This window comes from Populus trichocarpa, chromosome 1 (assembly GCF_000002775.5).
Source record: "Populus trichocarpa isolate Nisqually-1 chromosome 1, P.trichocarpa_v4.1, whole genome shotgun sequence".
In the NCBI taxonomy this organism is placed as follows: domain Eukaryota; kingdom Viridiplantae; phylum Streptophyta; class Magnoliopsida; order Malpighiales; family Salicaceae; genus Populus; species Populus trichocarpa.
This window is the reverse complement of record NC_037285.2, coordinates 33556999-33576172: the sequence shown is the minus strand read 5'-3', so window position 1 is coordinate 33576172 and position 19174 is coordinate 33556999. Positions and strand designations below refer to the sequence as shown.

Genomic DNA, 19174 nt, shown 5'->3' with positions numbered 1-19174 from the left:
TTTGTTTTTTTTAAAACAACTTGAGTCAACCTAGGTTAACCCCTAAGCTCACGACCTGGAGTATCAGATCGGGATAACTCCATATAAAAGAAAATAAAAAAATCATGGAACCCAATCCCCAATCAACATAATATTGAAAGATGGAATTGAAAAAAAAATCAATTTTAAAATTGGCTTAAAAAAGATTGAAGCAACTCACGTTAATCATCAAAATCCATGGCTAAGGTTATGAGGTTAGGATTATCTCATAGAATCAAACCCAAAAATCACAAAGTCAAATTCTCAATCAACCAAATGCTAAGGGATGAAATTAAAAAAAAACAATAAAAAAGGATTTAAAACAAAACAAATCACAATCAAAAGAATGGAGACTAAGTTTGATATAAAAACTAAAAGAAACAAAATAGTAAGGGTCAAAATGAAAAATATCGATTCGAAAAAGGATTCAAAAAGAAAAAATAGCATTGAGAACCAAGTTTGGGAAAAAAGAAAAAATAAATTGCAAGACACTGCGAATCTCGATGAAAGGAGAGGTAGGAGAAGGGAAAATATGAAAAACAGGTCACACACACTTCTAATTGGTACACGCAACTCCTCATCAAGAAAATCTCACCACAAAGAATCCAACGCAAAGGCGAAATACCATGTCCCTTCACTGAAAGCCTCCATACACGTCGCTAAAGCTCAATGGAAAGCTTCCATACACTAGCCCATGCATTATACGCACCAGCTAAGTCACCCTGCCTATTTACCTGGTCCTCTGTATTTGTTTTAGTTTCAATTTTGATCTCTTAACTCCTAATTATTTTACATAAACATAATTTTATTTTAGTTTTCCAAACCGAGCATCAACCGCACACAAAACATTTGCCTTAACATTACGAGAACCCTATATCTAAGCAACCAAAATAAACTACTAGGTCAAATCCAAAAAAAAAAATCAATGTGAAATGATCAAATTAGAAGAAAAAAAAGTAGAGTGATTGAAAAAAAATTCCCTTGATAGAGCAAATGAGTCCTTGATGTTAGCAAACAAAAGAGACTTGATATTTGTTTAAGCTTTAGATTTGGTCCCCAAAGCTCTAATCTTATAAATCAATAAAAATGAATCTTATTTTTCCAAGCGACAGAGTATTCCCCTGACACCATGAGGCCCCGATACATAAGCATACAAACAAATAAATTTTATATATATTGAAAAAATGAGATGTTAGTTTGAATTTATGACAACAACAAAAATGGTAATTATAGTATCAAATGAAAAAACTAAGAAGTGTAAAAAAAAATGTGTATGTGTTTAATTGTTTGTTTTATTATATGTATTAGTTTGTTGGTACATGTGAAACATATATATTAAAATTCAAAAAAAAAAAATCTTATCAAAGATACACTGTGGCCTTTCTTACAAACTATTGTAGATGGTAATAATAGTTTTCTTGAGGATAGACACAAGAATCGAGGGGAGAGAAAAATGCAAGAAAATGAAAGAAAGAAAAAGGGCTAGTAGAGGCACGTAAGGGTTACGTCACTAACAAGTGTTGCCATGGAAGAGAATCGAAGCTGATTTGATTATAGCAACATCAAGAAAGGCCATCATCGGAGCTTAGAAGAGGTCTCATGCGTCACCTTAACTCCATGGTCTTTCTCACATGTTGTCATGTACAACACATACGCTAGCCATTGTTTTAAAAAATAGTTCCTCATCAGATTTTTTTTATTTGGTCCCTAATTTTTTATAACTCTTTAATTTTTTGATTTGGTCATTGATTCAACCATTTTATAAAATTTAGCCCTTATCATATATTTTTTTTCCTTGGTTTTGTCCCTAATTCTTTTATAGGGCTTCGGTTTGGTCCCAAATTTCATCTCACCCATGCCCAATAAAGACCTAATTAAGAGGAAAAGAGCATAAGGTAAATGAAAGAGACAGATGGTTGAACCAATTAGTTGAATTTTTTTTAGCCAAATTGAGTTTTGAACAAGGCAACCGAGTCGTGTTTAGGCCTTGAGCCAAGTCCAATATGATTGGATTTGAAACTCATGTCATCCAATGGACTGCAACATAAGGTAATGCTAGATCGATAAAAAAAAGAGGAACTATTCTTTGTTTTGATTCAATTTATTATTTTTGTCGATAAAAACCAAAATTGACATTTTATTAAAAAAAAAGATGCTAAATAGCATGCCACATCGTGAGAGTATGTTTTTCTTATTTGCATCAATCGCTTAGCATCTTAATCCAGTGTTTGATCATCGTTAACAACTCTTTTAACATTTTTTACGTGTATGATGACCGATTAGTTTTATTGAACACATTGATCGAACTTTCAATACGCACTTCAATTTTTTTATCGTCAACTCGAAATTTAACATCTCTAACATGTACTTTTTTATGCTTGAATTGACTTTTTTCTCCAACCTTCAGCATAGCGTGGGGCCAGTACTAGTTATTTAACTCATTTGTATGCTTTTTTTTATATTTCCTAATAGATTGTTTTGAATAAAGGAATACCTCTTTGACATATAACAATCTACTAGATCATTGGTTTGCGCTACGCTATGGGTCAGATTAAATTTTTTAACATAAAAAATGTTCATGCATTGCTAATGTTTTTGCTAATAAAAAAAAAAGTTAATCATGAACTCAAAATATTATGCATGTTGTATGATATCTTTTATAAATATTGATACAGTGATATATTAGATTGACCTAGATTAACCCGTCAAATTTATCATTCAGGTCATAAGATCATGATAACCTTATAGAAAACAAAAAAAAAAGTCATGATGGTCAATTTCTAATTCACTCAATGTTGAATGATGAAATTAAAAAGAATAAATAAAAAATGAACAAAAAAACTACTCAGGTCAACTTGGCAAACCAACAACCCGAGTCATGAGATTGAGATAACCCCGTAACATACAAATTAAAAAAATATTATGAAGCTCAATCTCCAACCAATCCAAATTTGAAGGATGAAATCGAAAAAAAAATCAATTAAAAAAAAGATAGGTTAAAATCAAGAGAAAAAAACTGTATCCATGAGACCGGGATAACTCCATATATAATAAATTGAAAAACAAATACGAAGCTTAATTCTCAAACAACCTAACATTGAAGATATTGAATGATGAAATTAAAAAAAATAAAAAAGATTAAGTTGTCGGAGGATGAAATTGTAAAAAAATCAATCTAAAAAGAACAAAAAAATGAATAGAGTTAACACGGGACAACTTGTCAAACTCGCGACTTGAGTCATAAGATCAGAATAACCCCATAAAAAATAAAAAAATAAAATTATGAAGCCTAATTTCAACCAACCCGATGTTGAAGGAAGAAATAAAAAAATTAAGTAGAAAAAAACGGTAAAAAAATACCCGAGTGAATCTGGGTTAACTTGTTAAACCTGCAACCTATATCATGAAATCGAGATAAATTCATAAAAATAAAAAAACAAAATTAAAAAGCCCACTTCTAACAGATCTAATGTTGAAAGTTAAAATAATATAAAAAAAACTAAATCCATGAAATCAGTATATAACCCAACAAAAAATAAAAAAAATTATGAATCACAATTCCTAAAATAACCTAATATTAAATGATGAAATTGAAAAAAAACCTAAATAAAAAAAGTCTAGGTTGTTGAAGGGTGAAATTAACAAAAAATATATATTATTCTAGTGAATAGTGTTTTATAAGTGTGACTATAGTGATTTAACCACATCTTTTAATGTATATTTGATATTTTGGTAGTTTTTTGCTGTTACGATTTGAAAATGTATGTTTAAGAAAAGCTAGAAATTGTAGCTTTTCAGCAACCAAGATTTTAATATAGAATTTTCAAGAAAACACATGCAAACTATGAAGTATGTTGATTACCAAACACTTTCAAAACTGTGGTTGAGGCAAAACATAGTTTTAGGCTTTTAGCCACAATTCATCATACTACCAAACAGATACTTAATATTTTGTTAATTGAATCTCTCATATATAGACAACATTTAATATTTTGCAAATATATCAAAAATTTCAATCACTTAGGATGTTTCTTTCAAGGCTCTAATATTTTTTTTATAAGGGCGACTAGCTTTGTCACTTGCTCGATAGTTTTTCCATAACATCTGATGATCGAAAAATTAGAGTTAAATTGATGGATTTACAAAATCATTTTTCAACTTTTTTTTCATTAGAAAACGCCTCAAAAACCTTATTGAGACCTCAATAAATCCATTTTCAATCTCAAAACACTCTTTATTCACTCCAAAAAAATGAAGATTAAACAAATAAAAAACCTTAACTAACACCGATCTACTTTCTTTGGCATGTTCATAGGAAAACATTGTCTTCATTGAACTCCTCTTAAGAAGACAAACCTATTGACTCAAAAATCAACCTTTTTGGTAGCCAAAATATTACAATTCGAGCACTTTCTCTACCCTCTAACATTTTTCAATGACTTTCTTTCTCTTTTCCTAACCAAAATATGACCATCACAACACTTTGTCTCTCCTTTATGTTTTTCAATGACTTTCTCTCTTTCTTTTTTTAATATCTAAGGATTAAAATGTGAATACGATAAAGTTTGATATCAAAACATGAATGGTTAAAATAACTAGACTAAATGATAGAAAAATAAAACTACAGGGATCAAACTTATTGTGGAATATCACTCAAAACTCAATACATGCGAGAACATGTAAATTATTTGTTTTTTTTTAAAAAAACATGCTAATGTAACTTAGAAGAGTAAAATTGTAAATAATAAAACTTCAATGATAATTATTTATTGCGATCAATATTTATTTTAAATCTAAATTAAAAAAATTAAATATACATAAATTAAGTTGAGAAAAATCGTGTTTGGTATTGCGATCAAAATATTATATATTAAAAATTAATTTTATTTTTTTGTTTAAAATTATTATTTTTAATATTTTTATATTATTTTGATACATTTGATATTAAAAAAAATAAAAAAAGTATTATTTTAATATTTTTAAATAAAATATTTTAAAAATTAACCACAAAATATAAAGAATTACGGGACAGCCCAAGTCATCCCAACAACGTTCCTTAGCTGACTGCACTTTCAATTTATTCCAAAGTTTGAAGAAAATCATCATCGCAGAGCTGCCTCATCATGGACAGTAGAAACGTCGTCGTTTGCGATAATGGCACAGGGGTATCCCTCCATCCCTCATTTGTTCTCGATCCAAAGAATGGATCTCTGTTTTCACTCGCTTCTTGTTTGATTTTATCAGTTCATGTAATTTTCCCTGATCTGCATTTCATGTATGCTTAATCCACGAATTCTTTTTTTTATTGAAAAATGTGCCAGCCTTGTGAATGATCGCTTCGATTTATTTTTTAAGAATTGCATTTGGCTTGAAAATTTTGTAATTTGAAAGCGTAATTAGGAGAGAAGAACGTGTAAAACAGCACGATCAATTGTTTTTATGGATAATAATTTTGTTTTCTTTAGTTAATGATTTTGTAATTTGTAATTGATTGATTTGTTAGCCTTTACATTTGTTTAAAAATTAAGAGTATGATGATTATGGATTTGTTGAGTTTGATAACTAGAGAGTTATTTTTGTTGCAGTATGTAAAGTGTGGATTTGCTGGAGAGAATTTCCCGACGTCTGTATTCCCGTGTGTGGTTGGAAGGCCGATGCTACGCTACGAGGAATCACTAATGGAACATCAATTGAAGGTAAAAAAACATCTCAACTATAATGTAATTATCATCATGTGTATTTGCATTACTTTTGTGTGTGCAAGTTAATGCTTTTGCTTTTATTTTTTAGTTTATTTTTCTTTTTCTGATTGAATTAGGATATCGTTGTTGGAGAGGCTTGTGCTGGCTTGAGGCATCAGTTAGATATATCTTATCCTGTTAACAATGGAATCGTTCAGAACTGGGATGATATGGGTCATGTGTGGGATCATGCCTTTTATAATCAACTTAAAGTATACATCCGGTGGCGCCTTCCATTTGTTTTGCCCTCCAGAATTATGTTTTAAGTTTTTCTTTAACTGTATTTAGTGTAATTTTGACTGGATCATAACTAGCCGTGCCCTACATTCTCTTTTGACAGATAGATCCAATGGAATGTAAGATTTTACTCACAGACCCACCTCTTAATCCCTCAAAAAATCGTGAAAAAATGGTTTGTGATCTAATTCTTTATGGTAATGTTCTGTAACATTGTTGTTATTTTCAGTCACTCCATAATGTGATGGTGATTTGGATTCACTTGATATGCAGGTCGAGACAATGTTTGAGAAATACAATTTTGCTGGTGTCTTCATTCAAATCCAAGCTGTTTTAACATTGTATGCCCAAGGTGCTTGTGGAGATGATTGAAGGTTTATGTTTTATTGATCGACATATTTCTTTCTTAGTGATGTGAATCATGAGATGTAGAGTTTTGGAAAATTTACCTTTGAATGCCTTAGAAACTACTTATACTACTGTTTTTTTGTGGAATGCTCAATGTCATTGTTATTTCTATTGCTGCTGCTCAACACCCCCCCCCCCCTCCCCCCTTTATTTGTTTATTTTCCCTTGTCTTTGGATATTTGCTTCAGCATCGTATTGTTTGTGCAGGTTTACTGACTGGATTAGTTATTGATTCTGGCGATGGGGTTACTCATGTGGTAAACTACTTGAGATCCATTCATAGTTAGATTTCACAAATATTGCCACCCACTTTATCTGTTTTTTCTTGTGTTTTCATTTTCTTTCTTTCTTCTGTTAGTTGCACTTGCAATGAACTAAAATCAAATCATTTGCCACATTTATATAGTGTATGATTTTCATTTTCATTTCCATTTCCATTCTCATTCCAAGGAAATGTTCTTCCTCCAAAACTCAATACTAGTTCAGTCTGTTTTGCTATTTTCTTGTGATTGCGATGGAAATTATGAATTTTTGCCATTGTCTCATAAAAAGCAATGGAGCCATCACTGTTTATGATGCTGTTCTCAATGCTCTATGCAATTTGTGGTCACGACTAATTAATCTAGGGGTAAAAGCTATGGCTTGTCCATCTAACTGGCAGTATCCAAAAGCATGATACTTGGGCTTTTCTCTCCAGGTTCCTGTTGTTGATGGCTATTCATTCCCTCATCTAACTAAGCGAATGAACGTAGCTGGTCGACACATTACATCCTATCTTGTTGATTTACTTTCACGAAGAGGGTGAGGGCCAAAATTCTTGTTAAATAAATTGTATGATGAATTTAATAGATTCTACCCTGTTCACTATGATACAATTAGATAACTGGAATGTCTTACTCTATTTCTGTAGGTATGCAATGAATAGGACTGCTGATTTTGAGACTGTCAGGGAAATCAAAGAAAAACTCTGCTATATTAGGTGAAGAAGCTACAATGTTATGCTTTAGATGGGTTATTGCATTGTGATTTAATACTAAATATATTATCTACAGTTATGACTACAAGAGGGAGTATCAATTGGGACTTGAGACCACCATACTGGTTAAAAACTATACAGTAAGTTGAATCTTATGATTATTTTTTGTTTCTTGGTAAGTGCTGCATCTACTATACTATCAGGAATAGCTTTGTCAAACAAGAGCATGCATGGTTTGCATAGGTTCTATTCATCTTTTAGCTGCCTTCTTATTGTTAGTGTGTTCATGCTTTATTTTGTTCTATGCTTTTCCCCTCATTTGATTGATTATGTGTGTAATCACTTGCGTCATATGTATTGGTAGCCCTGGGGCTCAAACTTTGGAGATCTAGTTAATAATTGAAAGCCTTAGCCAACTACTCTATCTGTATAGGTTTGTTCATAATGTTCAATTTGATATACCCTACGGGTTCTTTTCAATAAGGTGCTTCTGGGTTTTGGGCTGGTATTAACTTCCATATTATCTGAACAATCTAGTGAAAAACTACTTACCTTATTAAATAATAGCTTGATATTGCTGTATTCATCAGCTGCCAGATGGAAGGATCATTAAAGTAGGCACTGAAAGGTTCCAGGCCCCTGAGGCTCTTTTTACACCGGTAAGTCTATAGCTCCGCCTCTCTCTTCCTTTTCAAGTCATCTTATTTAAATTTTCATATTACAATATTGTGCAGTTACAAGGTCCATCTGAATATTAAGTGGTTAATTTCATTGACTTGTTTTCATCAAACTTATCTATAGGTCCTGTTAAATGGTGTGAACAAGTCAATTTTTTGATATATGTATTTTATCCAAGGGACAATCATTTTGGGCTTGTAGTAAGATGCAGAGTTACAGCTCACATTGTATATTGTCAACTCATTACATGTTAATCTAGTTTACTGCTAACATTTAACAAAAGAGTAGTTGATCATGTTGCCATAATAATAGCACTGGCTTTTGAGTTTTTATTTATTTATTTATAATCATCATGACAGACAATAAGAGGCCATGCAATTAGAACAAGATGTTGATAGGTTTAAGATCTGGAAAGTTATAGGTGGTTCCTTTTTGCAGGAACTCATAGATGTTGAAGGTGATGGGATGGCTGACATGGTTTTTCGCTGCATTCAAGAAATGGATATCGACAACCGTATGATGGTACTAGCATTTTTTCCATATTGTACTCCTGATAAATATCTTAATGCAGTTAACGGTTTTGATTATCCTGTTAAACTGTTGGGTGGGGATATTAAAACTATAACCTATTTAACATGAGAACTTAACTTTACAAAACTTGTCTTTCTCAGTTTATGATTTCTCATATTAAGTGATGGATTTCTCAGATTAGAATATGTTTCATCTTTTTTCCTATTTCATTTGCTTCTGAAAAGTCTTTCCAGTATGTTGTCTTCTCTATTTTAGTTGTGCACATGCCAAATCATCTCCTGTACTTGCTGCAGCATTTTGTGACGGTGTTTTTAGAATCCCTTTGCCTCACAAAGCAATAAATTCATACAACAATCTAGTGGATGTGGCTAGCGATAGGGTTGGGGTCTATATTCTTTCTGTAGTCCAGAAGATTGGTTATTAAGTAATCTGAAGACTGTAGTACTAAGGGAAGGTCCATATATTGGTCCCCAGTCTTGCCATCTTTTCTTCTTATGCTGGGTTGCATGTAGAATTCCTCAAAGGGCTGAACTCGGGTTGAGTTCATGTTAATTTCCCCTCTCTTTCTCTGTGCAGCTCTACCAGCATATAGTCTTAAGTGGAGGGAGCACCATGTATCCTGGATTACCTAGCCGGTAATATCTTTAATTCCTTCACACAGCTCACTTTCTTCTTGCATAAAATACTCACTCATTCCAGATATGTTTTATGTTGCTTTTAGCATGCATTTTTAGGTTCATGTTTACAAATTTCTGTCAACACTGATAAAAAATTTCAAGTGCCTGATGTCATGCATGATGGAAATAGCATAAAATGTGAAATGATGTCCTATGGTGGCTGCCAATAGGATTATTCCTAATACTGTGATATTCTTAGTGTGAAGTCAATCCCCTTTTTTTCTGGTTCCCTGCATTATCACACAATGTTCAAGGATTTTTAAAAATTTGGTTTAGAGATTTTCATGATCTATGTCAATAGTGGACCCAGTGGCTTCTATCATTTTCTGTTGGCACAAATGGATGTGCTTCTTGCAAGTGTGGAATCTGGAAACCACCGGATGATTTATTTTCATGTTTATTATTTATTTATGGTTCAGGCTGGAGAAAGAAATACTGGATCGCTATCTAGATGCAGTTCTCAAGGGAAACAAGGACGGGTTAAAGGTAAGGTCCAAGTCTTTTATAATATGACGTACAAAAGGGAAACAATTACCAAACACTTAATTTTTCATTTGAATAATTTATGAAAGTGTCTGTGATGGCTTTGGCACACTTGATGTAGAAGTAACATATTGGGGTTGGCATTATAACTTGTGAACAGAAACTTCGATTGAGGATTGAAGATCCACCACGAAGAAAGCATATGGTCTACCTTGGTGGTGCAGTTCTTGCAGGAATTATGAAGGTACATGCTTCTATCTCTCTCTTTCTCTCAACCTTAAAAGATCGTGACTATTTTCCCAAAGCAGTTTAAACTTCTGGTGGTTTAGTTGTGAAATAAAATCTGTATCCTGTGGATAATTTGATGCAGGATGCACCTGAGTTCTGGATTAGCAGAGATGATTATCTAGAAGAAGGGATGGCTTGTTTGAGTAAGTGTGGTCAGGCATAAAGTATATATACACCGGGCTACGTATAAAGCTAGCCAATATATCATGGTTAATTCTCCGACTGCCTTCTGTATCCCTGGGGTTTTGCTGTAGTCCATGAAGCAGTTCAACCTTGCAGTTAACTATGTGAGCTACAGCTTTGAAGTATTGTATACTTCCAGAAAAAAAAATGAATTTTAAAGAACTGAAATTGCGTTGTATTTTCTTGAAAATCTTGTTATATTTCGTTTAAGGTGTGTTGCTCCAGGCTGATTGCATTCACAGATGCTAGTGATTGGTCTGTACTTGTGTGTGATAGAATATAAATACGATGTCTTGAAAGAAATGCACATTGTTCTGCAGCTTTGTTCTGTTTTCAAGACATCGTATCATTTCGTTTGAGTAATGATTGCTGTGTTTCTACTTCAAGCATATCAGTTACCATGTGTGTGTGCATAGCCTCATCCTCCGGTAGGAAAAACAAATTACTGAGGGTATTGGAAATTATTGTTGCTGAACGTTGTCATGATTTGGATGAACCAACCACCTCAAGAATGACCCACAATGAGCCCTAGCCATTTATTCTCAGGTTAATCATGTCCAGTGTTTTTTAACCTTTGAGTTCTGATTAGTCGGGTTTTTTTACTAATATAATTAATAATTAATAATTAATAATTAATGGGATTCTTCTATTATATATTATATTAACATTTGACAACTTTATATTCGAGTCCTTTAATATGAGATATTCTTAAGCTTGATGATGACGTGTCACTTTGAGTTTATGTTAGTTTTTTATTAATCTATGCTGAATTTGTTATTGTTTTTTTTATAATACTTAATCTTTGGCTAAATATTTATTTATTTACCATAGAAAAGTGCTTTTTATTTTTAATCATGACTTTCATGCAAATTAACATGTTAACTTAAATATATCTAATATATTATTATTTTAATATTTATAAAAAATATTATTTTAAATATTTATTACGAGTTAAATGATGTTTTTTTTTACCCCTCAAGTTACATCAAAATAGTCTTCACATAATTTAAAAAAAATTTACAAGAAAAAACATTAAAATACCTAAATATTTTTTTTATATTAATTTTTTTTAATCATGCTCACGACGTAATGCGTACTATAATTAAGTAATGTCTAGTCAAAGCTAGTGGCGTGGGATTGAAGAGAAAGCATTCCAAGGAACAATTACCTCAATAAAAAAAAGAAAAAACAGAAGCTACGCCACCTCGTTGTTGTTTAGAAATCACACCTCACCTAATCACCAAACATCCAACCTAGGGCATCTACTCCAAGCCTAGTGGGGAGTGCTTTTTACTTTTTAGTTTTCTAATACTCGGATGACTAATTTCAATAAAATAGATTTAAGTTCTAGAAGAAACCCTAAACCCTTAAAGTGTAGACTAAAATCATTTGCACTAGAAATCAACTAAGACGAAGAAACCTTTTAGATGATTCATCTATATCTATCTCAAGTACTGAAAATATTTATATTTTTTTTTATTAATATAGATATTTAGACTAGTTTATATATACCTTAACTAATCACAAGGATCTTAAAATTAATAATCATATAAATCATCAATGACCCTGATAAAACTCAAACTCGTGACTATTAAAAAACAAACCTAAAACCTATCTAATTAAAGTTACCCCTCATTAAACATTTACAGTTATTAATCGTGTGTTAAGAATTGTGTAGACTCATCCTTGGATTTGCCATGATCCTCTTCCTCGATGTCAGGTTTAGAGCTCGTAGCATAAGGGAAAGAGCCGCCTCAGAATGCCGCAACGGCTGTCCACCGCCAAGAATGTCGTGGTTTGTATGGCTTTTGAATGGCTGATTTGATGGTGCATCATAAATAAACAATTTTTACTAACGAATTATGTGTTTGTAACTTCAACTATACCATTAACTATGACAGTAATAATTAGCTCATGAGACTATTATAAATCAATCTAATATAATCCACGCGAGTGAGAAAATCTTCTTTCAAGAATTAAAAAGGAATAAGTACAAAATTACAGGAAATAAATTGTATAATATCAAAACACATGGCGATTTTAACAACTGAAATATGCTCAGACACGATATAGAAAACCAACTCAAGCATGGTATAAATTACACCAAATTCCACTACTACGAGAAATAGAACATATATTTTTGACCCTCAGCCCTCAGTCAAATATTTTTTTCAAACAAAAAAAATTAACTATTCAGGATTTTTTGACTTGTTTTTTTTTACATAAAAAAATTCTAAATCTAAATTGAAAAGCTTATAAACACATTCAATTAAATAAATTGAATAAAATAAAAAAAAATATTATGCGAGGTTTTTACATATTAGAAATATTATCCAAAAACAAATGTTTTTTTTTTATTTTTGAAAATAAAGTTCATCTATATAATTTATAAAAAAAATTATAAATGAATTAGAATAATTTCTTCAAAAATTAAATGTATAGAAAATAATTAAAAAAACAACTGCCAATTAAAAAGGACTAATTAAGAAAAATAAAAAAATAATTACAGAGAAGGGGTATTAATTGAAAAATAAATTAAAAAAATTATTTTTAAAAAAATTATCAATAAAAAATTAGTAAAGAAAAAAAAAGATCAGGCACCGCTGGGCCTGACAAGTGTGTCTGGCCAATTTAGAAAGGGCCCGCGCGCATGCCCTTATTTTTTAAAAAGCTAACGGGGTTGTCAGCCCTAATTTTTGTTGAAAAAAAATAAGGCGACATGTCATCTATATTTGTCCAGATTTCTACCATTTTGGTGGTAAAAAAATCAGGTGACCTTATGGTTTGTTGATTAAGAAACCCTATTTTCAACTCTTTTTTTTTTACTCAAAACATTTAGAAAACACCCTAGAGACCTTGATAAAACCATTAATGACATTAAAAAACTTGAAAAACAACATAAAATTCAAAAATCAACTCGAAACCAAAAATCTTTCCGAGCTCAGATTTATTTTAAGCAATTTTAAGGTGAAAAAACACCTAAGTGGAAGTCCACTCACCGAATATAACTCGTTGACATCAAGATTGACTATTTTAGTGATTGAAATGTTGTCAACAATGATTTTCTTTCTCGACCTACGGAATCCTGCGACTCTCTTAAACTAGAGTCCTAAAAATAATGAAAATGAAGTTTTGGGCTAAATTTGATTTTTTTTATGAAATTTCAAAAATTGAAGGAACCTAATTTTTATAATTTAGAAAATTTCCATTAATGAACATTTCACCAAAACTTCAAGAAAACCACTCATTTTCTCTATGTTTTTCACTTTGGTACCATATCTTTTAATCTCATCATTCCCCAACAAATTAATCTAAATTGGCCTACAATCTGGTTCTATAAGGGCGAAACAGGAAAAAAAAAGTTTTAAGACAAAAAAAATATTGTTGTGGAAGTTCACGGTGAATAGTGAGATGGGCTACAATGGCATGAGGAACAATAATTTTCCCATGCCTTTTAGTGTTTTGTATAATATAAGCCAATTCTCTTATTTATTAAATTTTTTTACAATAAACTATTAGTGATCTTAAGAGTATTCAATTGTTCATTATAGTGAGTAAAATTTAGACAAACAATAACACAATGTAAAACAAATAAGAAAATACGATTCACAAACCTTGTTTTTTTTTTTTTAATGAAAACAAGTTGAATTGAAAATGCTTGTGATTAGACACAAACAATAAGTAATAGTTGTTTAGGCAATCAATTAAGATAAACACTAGTTATGGAAAATTAACTCTATCACTAGTAGCATCAATTGTGTATTCGCATGCTGTCTTTGGTGATTGAATAGTTAGAGCATTAAGGTTGTACATGTGTCACTTAAATTGGTTATACAGTCAACCTAATGACTTCTATAAAAGACTTATGTCTATTTTCCACAAAAATTAAAAAAAAAACATAAAACTACTTAATTTTTCATTGTATACCAAGGGATTGGAACAATAAAATGACTACTTTTCCCTTACAAGAAACTCATTTAACTTGATATTAGGGGTAATATGGGTTTTTCCTAAGTCATTGATAGAGTGATAGGGGCAGATCGGTTTTTTAATGTTTTTTAAGCATAGTGTAATGACTAAATTATCATTAAAAGTAAAAACTTTTAAACTAGCATCTAAGGGTTTTTCCTATATTTTCACTTTTTAAAGCATACAAAAATAACTAAATTATCTTTAAAAGCAAAAATTTATGTGTTGGCATCTAGGGGTTTTTTCATATTTTCATCTTGTTTTTTTAGTTATTATCAAGTTAACTAAGGATAATTTGGTATTTTAATAAATATAAAATATTATTTAAAAACCAAAAGTGGTTGGCATGTGGGACATGCCCATGTCCTTAGGACGGTTCCTGAGGAGGTGTTTGGTGGTAAAACAGTGGCTTTTAGGGCAGCGTTCAAATCCTCTCGACTTCCCACCATCATTGGGAAAAGGGTGTGCCAACAACCCTCCGATTTGAAGCTGACAAACTTTTTTTTTGTTCTTTTCTTTCTTTTCATCGATTTCTGCATTTGATCCTTCAAATTTTCAGAGAAACCATTCAATTTTTTTTCTTCAGATTTGGTCTTTTTTATACGTTTTGTTTTATTGAAAATAATTTATAAAACTTAATTTTTCTTATCTTATCCTCCAATTTTCTCACATGCTAGATTTGATTTGCATTCTTTTTATTGTTATTAATTGATTGAGAATTGAGCTTCTTAATTGAGGCCGAGTCTAGGATTTCACAAGTTATGAGTTTGAAAGATTAACCTAGGTTTTATAGATTCGCTCGGGTTTCCTTATTTTTTTTTCTTTTTTTAAGATCATGGTTTTTCATTTTTGTCTTTTAGGATTTATTTAATTGGATATTGGACAACTTTATTTTTTTATTTGTTTTTTTATAGGATCTTTTATTTATTTTAAAAATGACACAGGTTGTTTAGAGTTTTTTTTATTTGTTGTTCTTTATTAAATTTAGCTTTTTAAAAAGAATTTTTTTAATTTAATTCAATTAATTGATTAAATATAAGGTATGATATGCTTAATTCATGATATTAAATTGGCAATAATTAACTATAAAAAATGAGTTATCAATATTGCATTGATGTCGTCATGCAATGTTTCAGAATGGTGTTGAAACTGTCTTAGTAAGCTTTTTTTGGTGGTAAGGTGGTATCCATGGCAAAGCACTAGTGAGTCTCTAACGAGTTTTTCTTTCTTCTCCTCCCGAATATAATATTGATAACTCATTTTTTATAGTTAATTATTGCCAATTTTTATTTATTCGCTCTATTTACTATCAATGCCTTATTTTTTGAAATCATATTATTACATTAACCAAACTTATTGAATGCAGTCTAATTAATGACTCGTGTCTCGGATCTTTCTTGCTTATTTGAAAAGGCTATCATCATATGAACATTATTTTTTTATGCTGTGAAAAATTTAGGTCGGCTCACAGCACAGCGCATGCCACTTATCTACTGTTATCCTAAATAATATATATCCCATGTACTATCACCTAGAACATTTATGAGCTTATATGCAGTTATAAATGGTATTTACAGATCAAAGAATAATAAGAAAATATCTGAAATAAGAGAAATTTTATACTATAAACAAAAATACAAAAACAAAACCCATAAAACTAATTAAACATGGACTAGATGAACTTAGGTTTAGTAGTAAGGCACCTTTATTTTTTTTTATGAGAAGATTTTCCAAAAACTAGCTACCAGAGAGTTTAAAAACCCAATAACAAAAGAGAGGGTATTCTAAAAACTAACAACAATCCAAAAACTAGTAGAAAAAGAGTTTAAAAAACCAACAAGATAGAAAGAGAGATTGTTCCAAAACTAGAAAATAGATAGAGTGTTTAAAAAACTAATAGACAATGTAAATGGAAAATTTCAAATACTAATTCATAATGAATATTAGAGAGAACACACCTTTTATATATTTTTACTATTTTCATCAACTTTGGGGAGCTTAGAATTTAAAACATGATGATGCTCAAGATTTTGGACATCTAGATTTTATTAGGCTTGATATTCATGTTGGTGAAATATAATCAGAAAAACTTGGAATCTGTGTGACTTTGAAGTAAGAAAGAGTCTTTATCTTTAAAGTGATAGTTGCCTTTGCTATCAATATAGTTTTTTATTATGTTAATGGAAAAAAAATACATCTAGGATATAATAAAGCCACTAGAAGTTCAATGCATAGAAAACCAATAACTTCTCTAATAACTTCATAAAAGGATATTTTCATAGAGAATGGAAGAAAAAAAAACTTTTAGATGGACTCAAACACAAAAAGAATTATTCTTAATTTTCACCTTTTGTCCTCACTTTTAAAATAACAAGAGGTACAATATAAAACAGAAATTAATTTTCATGTTTATTTAAACAAGAATCATGTCTATCCATTTAATATAAATATCTCTCTAACTTAACCTTTCATATGAAATATGTTTTTAAGAATTAATAATTATGACTTCATTTTGGCTTTTTCTTTACTTTCTTGTATCGCAATTTACAGTCAACACTCACAACCAACAAATAACTATTTACTTTTATAATCCATTGTTGTGAATGTCTCAATAATTCAATTTTTTTGAAGGGGTGGGAAATGATGTTAGTGTCTTTAGAGTCCTATGCACATTAAGCTCAAACATCAGAAGTTAATGGCACTAAAGGGTTCGCCACTTTGATATGTAAGTCAATATTTGGTATACTTTATAGGTAAAATATGTGTATAATATTTAGAAAGAGAGAGTGAGCCATAAATATATAGTGAAAGCTCTCTTGATATGTGTTAGTATAATTGTAGTTAGAGTTGTATTTAATTAAGGGAAGAGCCCCTTTGATGATGTTTTAAAAAATCCAAGTAACTTAGAAGCAAGGCTTATGTGTTGGATAATCAGTTAATCTCTAGGTTTTAGCAATTTGATTTATTCTTTCTAGTCAAGGTGGGTGGTGTTTGGTACTTGGTAAACCAAGATGGTTGGAGGCTAGTACCTGCAAAAGATCATCTTTGGTAGATATAGGGACTCTCATATGCTTAAGTAAAAAAAAAAATTAGAAAAAAGACAATCATATTTTAGATAGAGATGCTTTAAAAATATGTATGCAGTAGAGAATAGAGATTGTGAATCTGGAGCTTGAAAGATTCATAGTATATCTATAACCCATAAGTCTTGTTTTTTTATGGGGAGTGACTAAAGCGTAATTTTTCCCTGATAGTTTTAATGATGAAAAATATCCCTGACATATGTATTAATGAAATAGAAATATGGTAGGACATTGAAAAATTCTATACATTATCTCTTACACAACATTAATGTTGATGGAAATATGACAGGTTCTTAAATGACTTTGATACACTATCTCTACACAACATCAATGTTGATGAAAATATGATAGGTCCTTAAAGGACTTTTATACACCTAAGGGTGTAGGGAGAGTAATATCCAAAATATAGTTGAGCCCATGAGTCTAGGCTCTTCCCCTAGGTTGAGCCCATGAGGGTTAGGCCTTCCCCTTCGAGGCCATGACATTGGGTTCTTCCCCAAGGCTGAGCCTATTGGAGCTGAGCCCAGGCATTTTGCATGAGACCAATGATTTTTAGGCCCTTGGGGAGTTTTTCAAGCCTGTTAAATTTGAGTTTATCAATAGCCCTCAAGTTTTTGTGATATTTTATACACAAAGACTTTGTAAAAACACATTGTACGACGAGTTTGTTGAATTTTCTTTGTATGAGAATAGGGGTGGAAACCCCTGGTAATATACCAGAGACCCCATGTGTAGGGGCGTACACCATGGTTGAAAAATAATTTATAATCATATAAAGGGGAACCATGGAGGAACTCATACTGAGTAAATTTTTCTAATATGTGGACCATGAAGGAGGATCCCATACTTAGAAAAACTTCTAAGGGGCGGAGGGGATAGACCTATACCAACGCCTATACTTAGAAAAATTTTCAAAGGGTGGAGAAAAACCCAAGAAGGGTCAACCTATACTTAAAAAATCTTTTAAGAGGCTCAAGAGAACTCGAGGAGCGTGAGCTTTATACTTAGAAAACTTCTAAGTGGCTGGGGGGAACCTATGGTGACACCTATTCTTAAAAAGATTTCTATGGAGTGGAGGGGATGGATCCATGTCTATATTTATACTTGAAAAAATTTCTAAGGGGCGGAGAGGATGGATCCATGTCGACACTCATACTTAGAAAAAATTCTAAGGGGCAAAGAAAAACCCAAAGAGGGTTAACCTATACTTAGAAAGTTTTTTAGAAGGTAGAGGGGAATCTAAGAAGAGTGAGCCTTATATTTAGAAAAATTCTGAGTGGCTGAATGGAACCCCTGGTGATGCTCATACTTAGAAAACTTTCTAAGGGGTGGAGGGGACAGACACCTGGTGACGTCCATACTTAAAAAATTTCTAAGAAGCAAATGGAAAACTCATGGTGACACCCATACTTAGAAATTTTTTTAAGGGGCGGAAGGGAACCCAAGGAGAGCGAGCCTATACTTAGAAAATATTCTAAAAGGCTGAGGGGAACGAATCTCTATTGATACCCATACTTAGAAAAACTTCTAAGGGGCAGAGGGAGACCCAGGAAAAGTGAGCTTATACTTAGAGAATATTCTAAGAGGTTAAGGGGTATAATGTAGTTTACCTTAGGTAAGGTGTACTTGGGATGATATGTCCTCCCTATATACAATGAGTCTCTTTATCCAGACTCTAAGACCAGTTAGGGTTCCTATTGACCAAAATATTAGGTGGTGATTCCATACCTTTTTTTTTACTGATAAGAAACAAGAATTTCTTATTTTTTTCCCATCACCGGAGAGATCACGCTTCGGGAGGATGATCTTCATGATGCCGCATACGTACGACAATATGAATGTTTATTTTAATCCCTATAATTATATGTATTTCAAGTACTTTCCCTCGAAGATCTCGATCCT

At 31.5% G+C, this 19174-nt stretch overlaps 2 protein-coding genes across 5 annotated transcripts in view; one reads left to right on the top strand and one right to left on the bottom strand.

The window, feature by feature from the left end:
* The window catches only part of LOC7495802 (protein ESSENTIAL FOR POTEXVIRUS ACCUMULATION 1), a 43019-nt gene that overhangs the window by 14481 nt on the left and 9364 nt on the right, over positions 1–19174 (bottom strand). The window lies entirely within an intron of this gene.
* Positions 5043–10606, top strand: LOC7456250 (actin-related protein 2). 4 transcript variants are annotated; one of them, XM_002298607.4, is made up of 15 exons: positions 5043–5183; positions 5604–5714; positions 5837–5971; positions 6100–6171; positions 6270–6348; positions 6612–6661; positions 7102–7205; positions 7315–7383; positions 7457–7520; positions 7971–8039; positions 8497–8580; positions 9166–9224; positions 9686–9752; positions 9910–9993; positions 10120–10606. In XM_002298607.4, the coding sequence occupies exons 1-15, from the start codon at positions 5142–5144 to the stop codon at positions 10198–10200; spliced, it is 1170 nt and encodes a 389-aa protein (XP_002298643.1). In that variant the 5' UTR covers positions 5043–5141; the 3' UTR covers positions 10201–10606. The 4 variants fall into 4 exon arrangements, with proteins under 4 accessions (XP_002298643.1, XP_052311643.1, XP_024446412.1 ...); XM_024590643.2 differs by having other exon boundaries at positions 5071–5267; XM_052455683.1 differs by lacking the exon at positions 5837–5971 and having other exon boundaries at positions 5068–5267.

Bases quoted from the DNA above. Each gene is read 5' to 3' on its own strand.
- LOC7456250 (XM_024590643.2), top strand. From the start codon at position 5,142: ATGGACAGTAGAAACGTCGTCGTTTGCGATAATGGCACAGGGGTATCC. The intron at 6,172-6,269 runs GTTTGTGATCTA...CTTGATATGCAG, and splicing joins CAAAAAATCGTGAAAAAATG to GTCGAGACAATGTTTGAGAA. The intron at 6,349-6,611 runs GTGCTTGTGGAG...TTGTTTGTGCAG, and splicing joins TTTAACATTGTATGCCCAAG to GTTTACTGACTGGATTAGTT.